Source organism: Drosophila pseudoobscura, chromosome X (genome assembly GCF_009870125.1).
Source record: "Drosophila pseudoobscura strain MV-25-SWS-2005 chromosome X, UCI_Dpse_MV25, whole genome shotgun sequence".
NCBI classification, from domain to species: Eukaryota; Metazoa; Arthropoda; class Insecta; order Diptera; family Drosophilidae; genus Drosophila; species Drosophila pseudoobscura.
The window spans coordinates 4331653-4350922 of record NC_046683.1 but is presented as its reverse complement, the minus strand read 5'-3'; the positions used below and the strand labels follow the sequence as shown (position 1 = coordinate 4350922).

General features: G+C 44.7%; 2 protein-coding genes, 1 long non-coding RNA gene and 1 other non-coding gene across 7 annotated transcripts; 2 read left to right on the top strand and 2 right to left on the bottom strand.

The window, feature by feature from the left end:
- The first annotated feature begins 4003 nt into the window (after window positions 1–4003).
- RpL17 (ribosomal protein L17) lies at window positions 4004–6074 on the top strand. Of its 2 annotated transcripts, none has more exons than XM_001355535.4 (3): window positions 4004–4152; window positions 4410–4500; window positions 5311–6074. In XM_001355535.4, exons 2-3 carry the CDS (start codon window positions 4420–4422, stop codon window positions 5788–5790), a joined length of 561 nt encoding a protein of 186 aa, XP_001355571.1. In that variant the 5' UTR covers window positions 4004–4152; window positions 4410–4419; the 3' UTR covers window positions 5791–6074. The 2 variants fall into 2 exon arrangements, with proteins under 2 accessions (XP_001355571.1, XP_033239252.1); XM_033383361.1 differs by lacking the exon at window positions 4004–4152 and adding an exon at window positions 4180–4198.
- Window positions 6075–6475: 401 nt separating this feature from the next.
- Window positions 6476–6548, bottom strand: TRNAF-GAA (transfer RNA phenylalanine (anticodon GAA)). The gene has a single exon. It is a non-coding gene; the product is annotated as a tRNA-Phe (tRNA).
- Window positions 6549–9178: 2630 nt separating this feature from the next.
- On the top strand, window positions 9179–18525 carry LOC4815498 (putative metabolite transport protein HI_1104). Its single transcript, XM_001355536.4, has 3 exons — window positions 9179–9668; window positions 16412–17772; window positions 17857–18525. The coding sequence occupies exons 2-3, from the start codon at window positions 16437–16439 to the stop codon at window positions 18147–18149; spliced, it is 1629 nt and encodes a 542-aa protein (XP_001355572.1). The 5' UTR covers window positions 9179–9668; window positions 16412–16436; the 3' UTR covers window positions 18150–18525.
- On the bottom strand, window positions 10763–19179 carry LOC26533684 (uncharacterized). 3 transcript variants are annotated; one of them, XR_001452627.2, is made up of 4 exons: window positions 18840–19179; window positions 18721–18790; window positions 11732–12952; window positions 10763–11017 (listed from the first exon to the last, which is right to left on the bottom strand). It is a non-coding gene; the product is annotated as an uncharacterized lncRNA (long non-coding RNA). The 3 variants fall into 3 exon arrangements; XR_004470120.1 differs by lacking the exon at window positions 11732–12952 and having other exon boundaries at window positions 18721–18784; window positions 18840–19176; XR_004470119.1 differs by lacking the exon at window positions 11732–12952 and having other exon boundaries at window positions 18840–19161.
- Window positions 19180–19270: the final 91 nt, after the last annotated feature.

The following is a 19270-nucleotide window of genomic DNA, read 5'->3' as shown; positions in this document are numbered from 1 at the left end:
GGATTGTTCCAATTTTAATTAACATGTCAATACAAAGAGGAACAACAGCAAAGTGCAAATATTCCCACAATTTAAATGCAAATTTTCGAGTAAACAAAACCAGGCACACAACATTTATTTGCGTTATTTTCCGAGCTGAATATGAAATGATCTATCAATCAAATTGTATGTTAATATTGGGCCAATCGACTGGCCGGACTGGACCGGCCACCTCCTTACACCTCACGTCTCCTTACCCTCTATAGGTTTTTCCCAGTAACGTTTGCATCTTAAATGGGTCTTCGCCGCCCGCCCTATCCATAAACAATCGAACGACGCCCCCTCCCCCCGTAGCCTGATCCGCATTCGAAATGTGTAAGATGATTATGGGGAGCCGTGCCTTACTTTGGGGTCTACACTCGTACTCGTACACGTAATCGTAATCGCACTCGTACTCGGACCGGTGTGGCGCTGTGATTGGGATCTACTATCATTAACAACAACGGGGTTCCTTGAGATCTTCCCGTCGAAGCTGGAATTCTTAAGATACTTGTTTTGATTCGTGCTGTCTGATTCTCTGTGTGGGGTGGGGAAAGAACACTTTGATCCGTTGATCTTCCAATTGAAACAATTTGTTGGTGGATGGATTTTCGCGCTGGTAATATGTTTATGCCCGTAATATCTGCGTATCTTGCCAGATGCTTTAGTTTAGGTTTTATTTTGTTTTTAGCTTTTCCGAATTCCTGTTGATTTTCTATTGGCTTTTGTTCGTTCTTCTCTCTTTTTGGGTTTTGTTTATTTATATGTGAATTTGTTTAGCTGAAGTGCATTTTTATTGATTGGTTCACGCTCTAAAAACGTTTCGGATTGGCATGCGTTAAATGGGATATGGAAACCAATACGAGTTCGGATCGCTTGGAGAACGAGGAGACAACTCAATTTTTTAACAATTCGAATCGAGGTGGCTTTTGGTATTGGATTTCGAGTTGAGATTGAGATTCAGATTCAGATACAGGCTTTCTTTTCGGTGTCGGATAATCACAGATTTCGTGTGTTAATGTCGCGGCTTGAACTTTAAAACTGAGAACGAACGAAATTCAGATATTTCGCATTGTTTGGTTCTCTGTGCGAGCTCTCCGTGCTGCCTTTGCTGCTATTGTTATTACTCGTGCTGTTGCTGTTGCTGATGTTGTTGTTGTAGTTGTAGTTGTACTATGCTTCTGCTGCCACAGCCAGGCTAGGTGCAGCACAGAGGCTGTGGATGTGGCTGTGACTGTGACTGAGGCAGAGCAGAGTAGCGTTGCCAGCTCACGCTCACTGCCTCATCTCTGGCCCCTGCAACATCCCTTAGGCCCACCCACCACCCCCTATTCCCCATTCTCATTCCCATCTCATCCAATCCCATGCCATCCCCCTACAATGGAGCGCTCAATGAGCTTGAGTGTCATCCACTTAGGAAGCGCCAACCACTGAACTCGCCCCACCGCCAGCAACAACAACAATAACATCAAAAAAACGACTACAACAATGCTCTGGGGACGGCAGCAGAGGTCGATGTCGACGTCGTGGCAGATGATTATAATACAATGGACGATAATGCGAGCGATCATGTAAATTAGATTTGTCTCAGTTGGCGACGTTAGGCGGTTTCTGGTGGCTTTATGGATGGGTGGGTGGGTGGTGGTCTGTGTGTATGGGTGCTCGGTCGAAGCCGAACCCGAACCCGAAGCCGATCCCTATGCCGATGCCGACTTGACATGACCAGCTTGGACTCAAGCTCAAGAGCTCGGAACCATCAAAAACAATACCAGAACTTTGCTCAAATTTATGGTAGCCACAGCATTTACTGCATTATTCTGCTCAAGTGCTCTTCGTTGATGTTGCTGAATTTTTGTGAATTTGATCAAGTACAGGGATCTTCAATAGAAGATGCTTGATATCAAGCGTACTATATGTATTCACTAACGAATCAGAGGTCCGGGAATGGGAATGGGAGGGGATCTGGTACTGGTACTGAATTAGAGGCTGTATCTGAATGATTCAGTTCGAAATAGGGGAAATGTGGGCATCATTTGTATGTTTATGGGTCTGGCCTGTCTGGATTCTCTCAGTCAGTTGTTGGGGTCGCTTGTGTATGATAATCATTTGAGCGGCAGTCGAAAACGGCGAACCACAAAGAAAAGAAAAGAAAAGAAAAGAACAAAAATGAAGGGAAAGTAATATAAAATCATATGAAGCGAATGCTGGCTAGTAAATTGAAATAATTCAATTAATTTGCATTGTAAGTATAAGTACGCGGAGATCAAAACGACTGAATTGTAATAAAGAAAATGTGGGGAAGCTACTAAACGAGTGCGCTACAATGAAATCAGTTTAAATGAATAACGTTTTTGATGGCCCAACCAAGTGGACACTCGTAAGCAATTTATGCAAGTGAATGCGCGCAAAACATACTAGCAACATTCCATGGCTGGCCTGCGGAAGGAAATAAACCAGCGAGAGTTCTATCTCCCAGGCCGCTGGCAGCACAAATCGTTTTTCAAACTCCAACGGAAAGGGCGCGCATGAAGGCATGCTCGCTGCGAAGCGCTCGCTACTATGAAACGCCCACGACCAGCTGCGTGCCTATCGGAAAATTCCCACCCCTATGTGCGCTGTGGTTCATAATTCGATATTCGCATCGGTATAGACGGGAACAGCTGTCTTGCGGCGATAACTTGCCCGGTCAGTTTAAATTTAAATTAACAGTTGCGGTCAACAGGCAATAAATTCATCCGTAAAAATCTGTTAACCGCAGTTGTAAATTTTCAAATGAGGCTTAGCCCAAAAACATGTCTATACGAGAAAAACCCATTATTACTTAGTTTTCAAAGCTTGGAATAAATATGTTGCTGATATGTAGTAAATGTGTAGTTACCGTTTAGTTACTACATATGTAAAATTCAAACATTTTTTCACTTAAACCTTTATAGAAAATAAACGAAATAGGGTACATAGATGCCCATAATCCGGTTGACAAGCAACAAAAACCAACAAAATTGACGTGACAGAACTTGTTTTGCTGAAACCTTTTTTTTTGACAAAATCCAATAAAAGCAAGGACTAAAAACTAACCAATTGTGTAGAAAATGTATTCATCTTTGTTCTAAAATTATGTGGGCACTGCTAAATATTCTATTTAGCTGGTAATATTCGACGGAATATCAAAAACGAGGAATATGCATAACAGAACTTGACTTCGTCAGCATATTTACGGTATATTTTTTAAATGAAACGGTATGTTTCGGTATATTTCCGAGGGTCGGACCGTATATCTTATCGATAAACCCGCGACAAAAGTTCTTTTCCGGTTTCGTTCACCAACCAAGGACTTAAAACTAGACAATCTTGAAGAAAATTTATTCATCAACGGCATAACATGATGTGGGCAGAACTAAGGGTTTTAGTTAGCCAGCATTATTCAACGGAAGATCAAAAACGAGGAATATGTAAATTGGAACTTGACTTCGTCAGTATATTTACGGTATATTTTTTAAATTAAACGGTATGTTTCGGTATATTTCCGAGGGTCGGACCGTATATCTTATCGATAAACCCGCGACAAAAGTTCTTTTCCGGTTTCGTTCACCAACCAAGGACTTAAAACTAGCCAATCTTGAAGAAAATTTATTCATCAACGGCATAAAATGATGTGGGCAGAACTAAGGGTTTTAGTTAGCCAGCATTATTCAACGGAAGATCAAAAACGAGGAATATGTGAAATGGAACTTGAATTCGTCAGTATTTTACGGTATATTTTTTAAATGAGACGGTATGTTTCGGTATATTTCCGAGGGTCGGACCGTATATCTTATCGATAAACCCGCGACAAAAGTTCTTTTCCGGTTTCGTTCACCAACCAAGGACTTAAAACTAGCCAATCTTGAAGAAAATTTATTCATCAACGGCATAACATGATGTGGGCAGAACTAAGGGTTTTAGTTAGCCAGCATTATTCAACGGAAGATCAAAAACGAGGAATATGTAAAATGGAACTTGAATTCGTCAGTATTTTACGGTATATTTTTAAAATGAGACGGTATGTTTCGGTATATTTCCGAGGGTCGGACCGTATATCTTATCGATAAACCCGCGACAAAAGTTCTTTTCCGGTTTCGTTCACCAACCAAGGAGGTACTATTTTTCGTGGCTTGATTAAATTTATAAACATCGCCGGCATGTAAATAGTTTGTTTCGTAAAAGGCGCAGAATTGGCAAGCGAATGAATGGTGCTACTCATTGCGCACGAAATTGCAGACAATACTCAATTGCATTGGCCGAAAATTCGCTGGCGAAACTTGTGTTTTATTTTTGTTCTGTGCATTACAAATTTTTTTGTTGGTTGAAGTGTTTGTGTCTTAACTAATGTTGGTATTTGCTATATATTGCAGATATTGAACAATGGGCCGCTACTCCCGTGAGTCAGACAACGTCACCAAGTCGTGCAAGGCGCGCGGACCCAATCTACGTGTGCATTTCAAGGTGAGCATACCCCGAGACGCCGCTCTTGCCTAGTTGTTGTTATTGTTGAGAGACGGAAGTGTGGTTATGTATATATGCAACTAAAATCAGTGAATGCCTGCCCGCCAGCAGCATCTCGCTTTTGCATTGTTGCTAGAGTAATCTGCTGGACAAGTTCATCAGCTGAGTGCAGTCTCCATCCATGACGCGCTCTTCTAAAACCTTGTCTACATCTCTAGAAATCCTCAGTACGCTGACGTCTATTTACTGACTGTTAGGCCTCTAAATGAGTCCGAATCCTCTTATGTTACTTCCCTGGCGGGCACAACGACTACATACAGTGGTTGCCTCACATGCGACCATCAGAATAGTTGTGCCCAAAGTGAAATCCAACCATTGCTAAAACAGCGGCGTGTTGGCTCTCAATGCTCGCGTCTCTACCTGAACTCTGGCACAAAACCTCACTTGACTGAAAGAATGTGAATGAGCAGCACCTGGGGCCTTGTCTTCTGTGGAGCTCTTTTCTTACTCTGCTCCCATATTTTCGGAAGGATATGACCTTTAGCCTGTTATTCTCACACGAATTCTGTTACTCCCCTGGCGGGCACAACGACTACATACAGTGGTTGCCTCACATGCGACCATCAAAATAGTTGTGCCCAAAGTAAAATCCAACCATTGCTAAAACAGCGGCGTGCTGGCTCTCAATGCTCGCGTCTCTACCTGAACTCTGGCACAAATCTTCACATGGCTGGAAGAATGTGACTCAATGCTAGCCTTTAGCCTTTAAAGTGTTTTTAATATTACTAATGCCGCAATTTTTGTCCACAGAATACACATGAGACTGCTCAGGCCATCAAGCGCATGCCCCTGCGTCGTGCCCAGCGTTTCCTGAAGGCTGTGATCGACCAGAAGGAGTGTGTGCCCTTCCGTCGCTTCAATGGCGGCGTTGGACGTTGCGCCCAGGCCAAGCAGTGGAAGACCACACAGGGTCGCTGGCCCAAGAAGTCGGCGGAATTCCTGCTGCAGTTGCTGCGCAACGCTGAGGCCAATGCTGACTGCAAGGGACTCGATGCCGATCGCATGGTTGTCCACCACATCCAGGTGAACCGCGCCCAGTGCCTGCGTCGCCGCACATACCGTGCCCATGGTCGCATCAATCCCTACATGTCATCGCCGTGCCACGTTGAGGTCATTCTTACCGAGAAGGAGGAGGTCGTCTCAAAGGCCGTCGATGATGAGCCCGCTAAGAAGAAGCTCTCCAAGAAGAAGCTGCAGCGCCAGAAGGAAAAGATGTTGCGTTCTGAATAAAAAGTGTTCTGGGCTAGCCGCCCAAGCCGGTGTCAACAATTGAAAACAATTTCATCCTTTTTTTTTATTAATATAACTTAATGAAAGTTAAATGTGCGACCGTGTGTGTATATTAATGTTGTTGAGGATGTGGCCGCCGGTGCGATAAGGATGATAGATAATACATAGGCAAGCGATTGACTTGCTAACTTTGAAATGTGATGCGTTTGGCTTTTACCTCAACACTTTATTTGTTCTAGGCTAGGAGAGCGTGCTAACGCAATAAAGTAAACATTTTTGTACTACATGACTTGGACTTGAGATGTAGGGGATCCCCAGATGGCTGCGATTATCTTTTCTGCTAAGGTTAAGAATTTTTATGCTAAATGTTTGAGGAGATGGCTACTGAAACCAATTTGTTGCTGTGTCTCATTCTACACATGTCTTGAAATTTGAACTTGATGCAGTGATATCAGCTCTGTGCGTGACGCTTCGATTTCGTACAGTTTGGCAACACTGTTTTGGAGATGGCGCCACTAGAGAAAGCTTATAAAAGCTCTTTGCGGGCTTGAACCAAAAACTTGAAAATCATTTAGCTAACAGCAAAACCTCATAAATGCGCGACTTATGTAAATGATGGTATAGGAAAGCAAGATGAATATTGAACTGCTGTATGAAAGAAAGCGAACAAAAAAATTATTTTGAATGCCGAAACCCGGGATCGAACCGGGGACCTTTAGATCTTCAGTCTAACGCTCTCCCAACTGAGCTATTTCGGCACATTTAGAGGATGCGGACCAAAGGGCAGCTTGGGGGAGGTATTGGGATGGGATATGCATTCCCCTTAAGCTATTGTTTATTAATGAATTATGGAATGATTTGCTTTTTCTAGGAAGCACTCCTCTCTCCAAGGCCTTTAGTGGACGCATCTCAGTGGATTGCGGTTTTGATCGCCTGGGTCAATGGATTTTAATTAAGCGGAGTTGAGATTTAAGCCATTCAGTTCACTGGACACTAACCGCATTGTCCCTTTTCTGTTAGTCATTTATTAGCGTGTTCGTTCTGGACATGACCGTAAAATTTCTGGTGCTAATCGACCAAGGTAAAACTCGGTTGGCCAAAAAAAAAAAATAACCAAAAAAAATAATGGAAGGAACGCCGTGAAGGGGCGGTACTGAGTACTGGACCTTGCCGATTCGGTTCCTTGACCACAAAAACCGGTCGTGGATACATCAGCCGACCAACTCCTTCACTTCGCCATGTTGCGAAAAACCGAGTTCTTTGGCTGCCAGCAACAAGAAAAGAAATGAAAAATTTATTGTTGTAACTTCGTGATTTCAATACGAGTATATCGTATCATGTATGTATTTTTAGAGCACTCTTTGTTTGTGCGGGTCCATTAAATTTATTCATGATTCATGCATAATTGCAGGTGTTTTTATTTTCCGCGCATGCCCGGCTAACCGATCTCCAACGGAAGATACCCAAACGGCACCAGGCGGCGCATGCGCATCCCTGGAGGTCAAGTGTCGGGGAACTGCTCTTCCTCCGCAGGCGCTGGTGGGGCATTCCACAAAACTGCACACGTGCTCGTGTCACCGTCGTCGTCGCTGTCGCTGTTGCTGTCGCTGTCGCTGTCCCTGTCTTAGAGTCCACATCAGTCAAGGATCCGGTTCTAACAAAAAACACTTAACTGGAGCTACCAACCGAATGCTGCCTTGAAAGCAGCGACTCACAGCTCGCGGGCGTTCAAGCAAGACCGAAAAGAACTGAAAAGAATATCCAAGAAAAAACAAAACCAAACACAAACGATACAAAACACCGACGCCCAAGCACCCACCCACCCACAACAGCTAAGCTCGTACTTGACACTCCCCATAGTAGCTCCAATACCACATAGCGCTGGCCAGTTCTCCACTGACGTCACATGCGCGCCGGTGTCCAAGACCACATCTCGGCAAATTAGCAGCAGCAAAAAATGAAGGAAAAAAAAATACCCAAAGAGCAACACCTGCGGCGGACAGAAACAACAACTTCTGAGCGGCGAAAAAAAACCACCACTGAAACTGGTTGCGAGGGGAAGCTGCGACCCGTGAGTCAGCTGGAAACGGGGTGCCTCCTCCACCCTTCTATCAACGTGCACCGATTTACGACACGCACATGACTGGCTGCATGACTTTCTTTGATAATAATAGTGGCAACTGCAGAGATCGGACAAAAACAACAAAAAATCCCCGTCCAATTGCAGGCTTAGAACCTCCCAGACCTGGACTGGAAACTTGATTTTGCATCTTGTGATACCCTCTCAAAAGGTAGTCCAAAGTCTATCAAGTGTATGAACATGTCCACACACATATTTAATTCTTTCTGAGCTTACATCTCCGGCATTTATCCATTCTTAGATATCTTCCAACAAACATATTATGTATGCTCTTGCCATATGGGAAAGATCTGCCAACAAAGCTAAATAATTAATTATATCAGAGATATAAAACTAGGCAAGTGTATTAAAAGCATCGGCCCTCAAATTCGCCCAAGCCTCTTGATTTTTATGAATTCTGCGAAAGCATCCGTCGGAGCAGTTGGTTTTTGGTTCGGTTCGCCTGGGATCAAGCAGAACAAGGCACAGACAAACACCACTCATCATCCACATCCACATCCCCATCACTGTGGCCGTCACCGTCATCATCGTCATCATCCATACCCAACATGATGAGATCTTGGAAGAGCGAAGAGCGGCAAGAGGTAGAGGTAGAGGGGGAAGCCCACTAGTCTCGGGCTGAGATTATGCGTGGATTTTCCAACTGGTTTTCTCTGCCAACTGGTTTTGTCTCTCGCGGATGAGTCGCTTGTTTACCACAATTTAGAGAGAGAAAAGACAATACAAAAATCGATGATTTTTAGTCTTTTGGTGCTATGATCACTAACTGCTTCCTTGGGCCGTGGATGATGGGAGCCGCTCATTTCTGACACTGCTCGGATCGACTGATGACAAGCAGTGTCAGCTGCATCAGGCACCTGCATGATGCAGACAAAGCAAGCAGTTCAAATGCGCCGCCATGAGCAAGCGCATACCTGAAAAAAAGGAGGCACGGCCCGAAAATATTCCCCTCGATTTTTGGAGTATTAATTAGTCCTTTGTTCGATCTGACCGATCGGAATCCTATTTTTGGCCAGGCCACAAGGCGCGGACGGAGAAAGGTTACCGCAGCAATCGATTCTCGGATTCTCTAAGCAGAAATAACAATGAGAGTGAAAAAGAGCGGCGCCCACACGAGGCGGCTGCGTGCTCTCTCGGCTGCTGCTGCGACTGCGTCTCTGACGGCTCTACTGCTTGATCGCAAAGCGATCGTTTGGCTTCTTCGGGCCTGACTTTTGTGTTCGGCGTTCGGGCGGTGGGTTTTCCTTTTTAAACCACGCGAAACGGAGCCGTGTTTTAGTTGTGTTTGCAAAACGCAGCCCATTGGACGTGCCCAAAAAGAAGAATTTACAAACCGAATACAATCCCATTCCGAGCGATCTGCAGCACTACTCCGTACAGTTCTCCTCTCGCTCGGGATCACGACCACACAGGGAATAGTGTACAATATTTACATATATTTTTCTTTGCTGTGGGTGGCTGTGCATGTGCACATCGCACATCGCATCGTGTGTGTTTTTCCTGTCGCGTTATCTTACATTTGGCTAATTGAAAGAACTGTGAAACCGAAAGATATTGGAATACTTATTAGACGCCCTGCGGTCTGTTGCCGTTCAATTGCTAGCTGTCGCGCATGATTGTTCGCAATTAATTTAAATCCATCGAGTGGTGCACGCGTTCCACAGAATAGTATTTTTTGTGTGTCAGTGTCGAATTGATCGCAGAACAAGAGGAAGAGCAGCTGTATCTTTATCCAAGTGTAAGTGTTATTGTATTCGAAAACTTGTGCGACGATCGATCCTTCTATTTGGTTATTCCCGTGGCATCGCAGCAAGAAAAAGCTGAAAACAATATATATATGAAACGAAGAGTGTGAAAGGTCTCTTTGGAGATCAAAGAGCTAAGAGGATTATGTGAAAGGATCAGAGATCCGATCCATGTTAGATTACAACCAAAGCTAAGTTAATCTCCTTAAAAGGATTGTGAACCCTGTTTTTGGGGGGATTCCATAAATGCAAGTGTCAAAACCTTAAAGTTCGGAACGTTTTTATCGAGACACACTGCTTCCTTGATTTCCTGGTGACATTAGTTGAGCTAAAGGAAGTACATTCAAACTGCTTGCGAAGTATATGGCTATTCCAAGTGCTAAAGTCTTTTCAGCATTGACTGAATTTGTCACCGAATAATCAACAACGACCGACCACCAACGATCACCGAGTCTTAAATGCAAACAATGATTAGGCGTCTGTCCAGATTCCACCCCTCGTTAATAATAAAAAACCAATAAGCTGGACTTCTGGTTATGCGAGACGTATTTAAATACTATGCACATACATACGCATACTATTCGAGTGCGAGTACGAGTGCGAGTACGAGAGATATGTGAATAGCTTGGAACCCCACAGTCCCCAGGGCAACCTCAAGTCACTTCCACTACAACTTAAACCATTAAAAGTTTGTATTTGAGTTGTGTATTCAATATTGACGCAGCTCGGTCGCTCTGTCAACAAATCACTAATGAGCAATGGCAACGGGAAGAGATGCCTCCTCTGAGTGACACGCCCACGCCCACGCCCATGCCCCACCAGTTCCTAATGAGTTCTGAAGTTTGGACTATCTTATCGGAGCGTTGCAGAGCAATCGAACAGGAAGGAAAGCCGCCAAGCGGCAATTCGGGTATCGAAGTAAATAAAACAAAAAATCAGAAACCGAAATCGATCAGACATAGAATGAGACAAGAAGAGACGTGAAACCCCCCTCGAAGATGTTCGCCGCTAATGAATCTTCCGATCGCTTCGACAGAGCAATTTGTTCTTCAAACGTGTTGTATAAATTTGGCATTATCTCAAAAAGTTGAAGGCACAATTTAAATAGGAATTTATTAAGCTAAGAATCTGGCAATCATTTAATTTGAGTTTCAATTTCAATTTCAATTTAGTCGAACGACAGCGACAACGAATCTGAATCGTGTTCCCACATCGAAGCGAGATCCCAAAGTCCCTCATAATTTGCAGGTGGGCGTCTTTTGATGCCCCCTCGCCAAGCAAGGGGTGGGGCAGGTCATATTGTTGTGGGGGCAGTCACGAAGATCACAATCCGCGTGGAATGCTAAAATATAGAAATACAATATACACATATTTAATGGAGAAGTTCAAATTGCTAATGAACGAGCACAGGCAGTTGCATAAGTTTGTCTGTGTCTGGTTTTGATTAACATTCCCTTTTCTATAATTTATCCGCGAGTGTTTTCTAATTTCAATAATCAAAGCGAAGGCCATACACCGATCTCTCTCTCCCGATGGGGAAATCAAATCATCCAAAACCCGTCCAATAAGAAGTTCAGCCAGACAAAGCTATTTTTGCATCTGCCTGTCACCGGCTCTACTCAAAGACTAGACTTCTGCCGAGGATCGGCTGCAACGGCAGCTGCAGGTCCATTTATATTTATATAGATTGTCCATTGTGCTCCACGGAATGTCATCTCATCTCAATGATGTTCGATGAGATCCCGAGCTCAAGCCCAAGCCATAGTTGAGCAATTAGAAAGGTTGGCCAGGTGTCGCTGACTATTAGAAATACTTTTAATTGATAATGCAGCAAGTTCGAGATACGTCTAATTGCTGGACCACTCTAATTATGCCACAAAACCACTTAACGGCCAAGATTTAAGGCGGATATGCCATATCCATTTGGCATACTGCATACTCGTATGTATATTTATGAGTAATTTCATGCCCAATCTATGACTAGGGCTTCTGTGATCTGTGCCAAGCACTCCAGTTCTGAACTCTATCCAGCAATTAAATATAAATAATTATTTACTCGCTGAGTCAGTACGAGGTGTGTAATAATGAGATATCATCCTTGCATCTGGTATCTGTATCTTTATATTTGGATCTCCCCATTCGTCTCGTCTCGTCTGCTCTGCTCAATTTGCGTTTGTCGAACAAGCGACAGCGACGACGTAATTACCCGTAATTCGGGTTATACAGTCCGCCGTCCGGCACCCGGTCGTTTTTCAGAACCCACTCGAAAGCTGTGCTCAACACAAAAGCAAAGCAGAATGTCCGAGACACAATAATATATTTGCCAAGACGATGATTAGCGTTTGTTGTTGCTGCCACTGCACTCTGAACGGCGTTTGTTTCTATGGTCAGCCGGTCTATTCTGTCCACCCGGTTCTAGCCAAGACGAGTGTATTGATTTATGCAAATGCCGGATTAGTAGTTCCAATGCAGCACACAGCAATACCCTTAGTGGGGCAACTGTTGCCGGGCACTACGTGGGCACCGCAATCTTATATTTGCATACGGGATACCCCCGACGCTGCTTCAGCTCTAGCGTTTTGGTATTCATTCAGATCTGGTTGAGCGAGACACCTGGATGAGCTGAGTCGTAGTACCGATTTATTTTCATGCCTCTAGTTGATCTTTGGTCATCAAAAAAACACAAGTGGTTCTTGTCTGATCTACTCCCCGAAACTATTCTGATTCTTCATATAAATAACACCATGATGCAACAGCATTTCTATTTCGAAATATTTTTTATAGAGTTAGTGCTTCTATTGCCACATAACTTAAGTATCCTACTTTTGGTTTGCCATTCTGAAAAGCTGATAAACGCAGCTATTAATTGGATCCGAAAAATTGTGAGCTTCAGCTTACCATCTGGGAAATATAGCTTTCAAATGAAAAATGTATAATTTTTTACATTCAAAAAAGACTTTAAAAACTATGAAAAACACCGAAAAAACTTTTTTAATTTGTTTTTTATTTGTATAATTGTATTAATAAGGCATCGTTTAAGGTGTCGTTTATAAAATCTGAGGATAAATGGCTAAGATTTAGCCAACAACGACCAAACTTCCTCAATTCCGAGAAAAGTAAAAACGACACTGAGCTAGAGGTACACAACTGTAAAATGTGCATTTATGAGGCATGAGGCATCCTATACTCAGTCCATTCGCAATCGACCTTCTAATTAGAATCGTTGGTATCCTTAATCTTCGATCCGTCCGGTGGCCTGTACCATGCCGGTACTTTCCTACAATGAGATATTATTAATTACCATATTAAAGGGTGTTGGGGTAGGTATGGTTTTTTCCCAGCGATTACTTTCCCCCAATGACGAGCATGATTGATCTCTCGTGTTTGATTTTGTTGACCATCTCTTGTTGTACAAGTCGTCTTTAAGTGTCTCTCGCTCTCTTCTTGTGCAAGCTTGATCTACATATACACAAACATCCGGCACATGTTTGGTTCGGCGGCGTCAGCCGTGGTTAACACTTTGGCCATAATGGTTTGTCAGGGGGGGCAGACAAACCATGTGACATGGCCGGCACTTAGCGACCTGATGGCTTCATCTTCATCCATCTGGAAGCCCAATTAGCCGCTTAACTTTGTTATGCATAAATCAAAATCCGTAACGTAATCGGAATACAAGTGGCGTTGCGTTTCATAGTGTTTAACGATCTTAAGAGTGCCACAAGTGCCAGGGTCAGCAACGAGTGGCAGCTGTTGTTGCTGCTGCAGCGGCACGCAAGCCTAATTGGCCCTAAAGATATTTGCCTACAGCGGTGGCTAAGTGGCTGCTAATTGCAAATGGGAGGAGAATCAAGAATAGAGACACCTGCCTGGTCCGGACCCGGTCTGGTCTGGGCATTTAATTAAGATTATTTATTCGCAGTTCATTATGAATAGTGTCAAAGAATCTAGCTGCATGCCAAGCCACCATCTGGCCAGCGCTAGTGCCAGTGCCTCTGCATGCCGTCGCCCCTCCCTCCCTCTCTCTCTCTGTCTATAAGACATTCATAAAAGCCAAGTTAACCTTGACAGCGGTTACAGCCGACACGACACCGGGGATAGTGCGGGTGCAAGTGCAAGCGCTGTTAAACCGCATTTTTAGACAAGTTAATACAATTGTACCGAGTAGTATTGTGTGTAAGTAATGGAATGGGCATGCTTGAGTGCCAGCCATTTGTCTTGTCATCTGTTCAAAGTGCTTTTCATAGCCGATTTAAGAGGCCTATTAAAATCTAGACCTAAAGCTGACGCTGGGCTGGAAAGTTTACCGGTAGCAAATGAGAATATAAGTACTTGTAGTAGTTACCTTTTAGACCATTTAGACCATTTCATTCCCGACCCAAAGATTTCTCTTAGATAACGAATGGCTGTGGTCCCCATGGCACGCCCACATTCACGTAGCTATGTTTTTAAGAGCGCTTGACTATCAGATATTCACACATTAGTCACGTCCGTGTCCAGTTTTCGACTCGACTCGACTCGACTCGAGAGTCGAGTGCAAGCAGCCAAGCCTGACCGCAGTCTCCCGTCGCGGTTGCAGTCGCGGCCTGTTCTTGGTCTAATCTTGTCACGAACATAAGCGAACAGGGGTCGATGCTGTCATATCAGCGTTGCAACATTCTCCCGAACAGAGAGGCTAATTTGGCATTGCGTGTGGCATGAGGTGGGGCGTGAGGTCAGTTGCGCTCGCGGCTTTCCACTCGCAGCAGTGCCCTCCAAAGTACAGTAAAACCCATTTGAAAATGCATCAATAGTTGGCACTGAGCGGGTAGCGTAGCGGCTGAAGCATTAATTAAATGCACTTTAGTTTCAGTTTAATGCTTCAAACAATTCTACTTCAATTGCAAGCCGAATGCAATATTCGATTTCGAACGCCCACACAGGGGAGTACTCGATACGCGAAACGCAACACCGCTGACCTTGCCGAAGAAAGCGAAAGAACCGAAGCAAAGCAAACCGAAGTCTCGTCTGTGGTCCGATGTCCGATGTCCGGTTTTGGTGTGGTCTGGTCTCGGTGCGTATGCCGCCTTGACTTTGAACTAGAAATATGTATATGGAGGTATGTGCTCGTGGATAACGAGATTTACACGCACGCACTGACGGTTTGGATGCAATCCAGGGCCAAGGCTTTTCCACAGAATGGCTTGGAGGGGCATGGAGTGTGTGTCCCAACCCCATCATATAGTTAATATGTTGACGCATTCACACACACACACTATTCAGCGTCTGTATGTTGACAAAAGCCCAATGTCAAGGCCAAGTCTCGGAATTTGGCTAAGCCGACAACAATCAAAGTACCATCCAAAATCGAATCTGAATGAGAACTCTCGATACCAGATCTGCGTTATTTATGGCTCGATAAATGTCACTTCGGATCGAGCCAACGCCAAGCCTACCCATATGACAAACAAGGTCAGGGGAGCTTTACCCATTCGTTAATGTCTATTATTATGAAAATTGCACTCGTCTGCTCAAGCCAAAATAACAGTCGAAACCAGAACGAGTCGAACGCCGAGTGGGAACTCGGAAATGAAGACACAAAGGCACATTATTGTAAGCATTTTGAGCATGAATCGATCCTCCTCCTTCTTCACCCCAAAGCAATCAAACAATGCGCAGACCAGTCAGTCACTGCTTAAATGGTGAATAGAGCGAGCTATGAGCTATGCAATAGCCCGGCCAAGAGACCAGAGCCCAGGCCTGGCCAAGACATCCGCATTCTTGGGACTTTTGTTTGGCCGCATATCCGTTGGATACTATTACCATGGGCACTGGAGCTCGTTCGCTGGAGCTCGCACTAATGTTCTGAGCGATAAAAGCCATTCTTGGGACTGGGGACTGACCCTGGCTCTGACTGTTCGCTGGTTGGCAATTGTAAGACACAAAGAAGAAAGACAGAAACAGCGAAAATAAATTAACTTGATTGATTAAAGGAATTTGTATACGCATGTTGCCGTGGCTGTCAAAAGTCAAGCTACAGCTCCAAACTCTCATAGCTTTAGATCGGCACTATACAATGATTGTTGTGGAGGTTGGTTAATGGAGGTTTGCCAAAACTTAATTTGCTGCCTGCCAGAATGAGAAGAAACAACCAAGAAAAAATATGACGGCAAATTGTTGCGAGGCACTTTGCTTGCTGACTGGACGGGGTCCACAGGTGGCAGAATCGATAGATCCGAAAAGATTACCAGTTTCCGACAGGGCTTACATCATGACTCCCCCCCCAACACAAAGATCAGGTCTGAGAGGTACACAAATTAGCAGTACTTTTCCAATGGAGCAACTGGACATGCGCACTTGCCTTCAATTTCATTCTAGTGCGAGAGATGGCGATGAATTGAGCCACAAAACACCTTTCGAAATTCCAGTCACGACGCTGGGGTACTGCATCGAAGACAGAGGTGACCTGTCGCAATTAATTAAGATCTCGCAGAATATTTGTCATTATGCAGAGACACTTGATGGTAATTTTCTGTCTCCGTTCGCCAATCTTCTTTGATTGAAAACGATGAATACTGTATGCTGTCGAGGCAGATAGCCACCTTAATTTGATAGACAAATGTGTTTCTGTTTACATTGTTGTGAGTCTAAAATCAATGTCTATGGTCGGTTTGATGGACTTACAATACACACTGAGTAATGCAATACATTTAAGAACTGCAACTGATCGACATTATCTTCCTGTCTTTTCCACTTGCAGGTATATTCCATACAACGGCCTGAAGATGATACCCATTTTGGAGAAGCTAAGCGGTTTTTACAACTCGTACGTGCTGGGCATACTCACCGTTGGCTATATCCTGGGCGAATTGGGCCACTATCTCATCGGAGTAACCTCCAAGCAGACGGCCATAGAGCTGGACTACGGCGATCATGCCTGTCAACAGAACAGTTCCCTCTTCAACCGCCACGAGCTGCCAATGCAGTGCTCTGCGGTGGGCAACGAGAGCAGCTGCCACGACCTTGACTTCAACGGCACTGGGTACTGCGAGTGGAACTACAATGGTCTGGGCATCGATTACCAGATCCTTGCCGGACCCACCTTCATTCTGATCTTCACCATAGCGGGTGTCTTCATGGGCTTTGCGGCCGACAAGTACAATCGCGTCAAAATGCTGACCGCCTGCACGGTGATCTTCGGCATCGCGATAATCCTTCAGGGCACCGTTAAGGAGTACTGGCAACTGGTGCTGCTGCGTATGGTGATGGCCGCCGGTGAGTCTGGCTGCAATCCCCTGGCTACTGGCATCATGTCGGACATCTTTCCGGAGGACAAGCGCGCTCTGGTCATGGCGATCTTCAACTGGGGCATTTACGGGGGATACGGCATTGCCTTCCCCGTAGGTCGCTACATCACCAAAGCGAACTTCTGGAATCTGGGTTGGCGTGTATGCTACCTGGGTGCCGGAGTGCTGGCGGTGATCGTGGCGGCACTCACGGGCACTACTCTGCGAGAGCCGGAGCGCAAGTCTATTGGCGAGGTCGATCGACAGACGGCCAGCGGCAAGCCAATCAGCCTGTGGCAGGTGATCAAGAATCCCGCTATGATCATGCTGATGATAGCCGCCTCCATCCGTCACTGTGGAGGTATGACCTTCGCCTACAACGCAGACCTGTACTACAACACGTACTTCCCCGATGTGGATCTAGGCTGGTGGCTGTTCGGGGTCACCATTGGCATTGGCAGCGTGGGTGTGGTCGTTGGTGGCATTGTTTCCGACAAGATTGTCGCCAAGATGGGAATCCGATCACGCGCCTTTGTGCTGGCTGTAAGCCAGCTGATTGCCACATTGCCGGCCTTTGGTTCGGTCTACTTCGACCCATTGTGGGCCATGATCACCCTCGGCCTGAGCTACTTCTTCGCCGAAATGTGGTTTGGCATTGTTTTTGCTATTGTCGTCGAAATTGTCCCGCTCCGAGTCCGCTCCTCGACCATTGGCGTCTTCCTGTTTGTGATGAACAATATTGGCGGTAATCTGCCCATTCTGGTGGATCCCGTTGCCAAGGTGCTCGGCTATCGTGGCTCGATCATGATCTTCTACGCGGGCTTCTATGGCATTAGTAAGTTGACTTTTTGATTCGTGATCTTACCCGTGAGGGTGACAGTGCCTCTTATTTTTAAACACCTACTCCTTTCATTTACAGGCTCCATACTTTTCTTCATCACCTGCTTCTTGCTCGAGGGCAAGCCCGAGCCGGCAAGACAAGAGTCCTCGGTCGAGTCGTCCTCGAAGATCCATCCGGAGGCTGTGCTCAACACCCGCCACATGCACGGACACGACAACTCCGTGTTCACCGTCGACGAAGCGACTCTGCCCTCCGCCAACGGACGTCCTACACAGCTGCCGCAGCACCTGCAGATGTCCAGCGGCAACGGCTACGACAAGTCACAATCGACTCCGGCGCGCCAGAACGGTGCGGAGAGCAGTAGACTGTAGAATACATACCGACATATGTGAAGTACGTGCAGATGTAATTGCGGAAGATCATCTCTATTTTGGACTTGTGTATATAAGTCCTACAGTGGGATCACCATATAGAGCTAGTGAAAGATCAATTGCGCGTGGTTTTTTTTTGTAACTATTATTACTATTATTATTGATTCTTTATTTCGTTTAAACGTACTTAGTCTTAAGCGGGAGAGCGGTCTCTCGGTCTCCCACACTCGAACACACACACGCAACTACTCTCTTCCCAGCGCCAATGTGTGAACGAGCGCTGGTCGAGCGTTGCATTTGTGTACTTACTTATGTAATGAATTGTGTGATGGCCACAATGAAGTGTACATTATCAATAAAAATCTGTTTTGTTAAATCTTGCAGTCTCCTTTGGCACTTATCGCTGCGTACATATGTTTGTATATATGTATGTATGTATACTTACCCTTCAATAACGCGAATTTGAACGTATGCATGTACATAAGTACTTATATGCACATACAAGTGCAAACAGAGAAAATGTATGTACATACATTTGTACATATGTACTATGTCCTTTCAAAATACTTACTATCAATGCACTTTCCTACTTGGCTCTAATGCGACTTCATAGGGCTCTTTCGTTTTCACTGGTACTGGAACTGGTACTGAAGGTTATGCACTATTTATGTGCAATGAATGTATACTTACGTTCTCCTTCACGACCCATTCTGTTATTTTCACCGTTGCGGCTGTTCACACCTCTTTGCACCCATAGACTTGTGCATACCAACTCAAAACACGCACAGTCGCTCTTGTTTGTATGTATGCAGCACCACTTAGCCTCACAATGTGACCAGTTTGCGAATATATCAAAATACTTTTTGTTTTGTTTTTGGGTTTCGTTGTGAATTCTCAATATAGAATTATGTATAAAAAAATATATATGAAAATGTAATAATTAATACAAATCAGAATTTTCGCTTTGGAGGTCTTGAAGTGTTTGAATTAGAGCTAGAGAAACATCGATCCTAGGGTGTACATATCGATGTTTTTCTCAAACATCGATATTTTTAGTTGGAATACATATACAGTACAGAAGAACAGCCCTATCGGCAGAAGTGAAAATATCGGATACAATT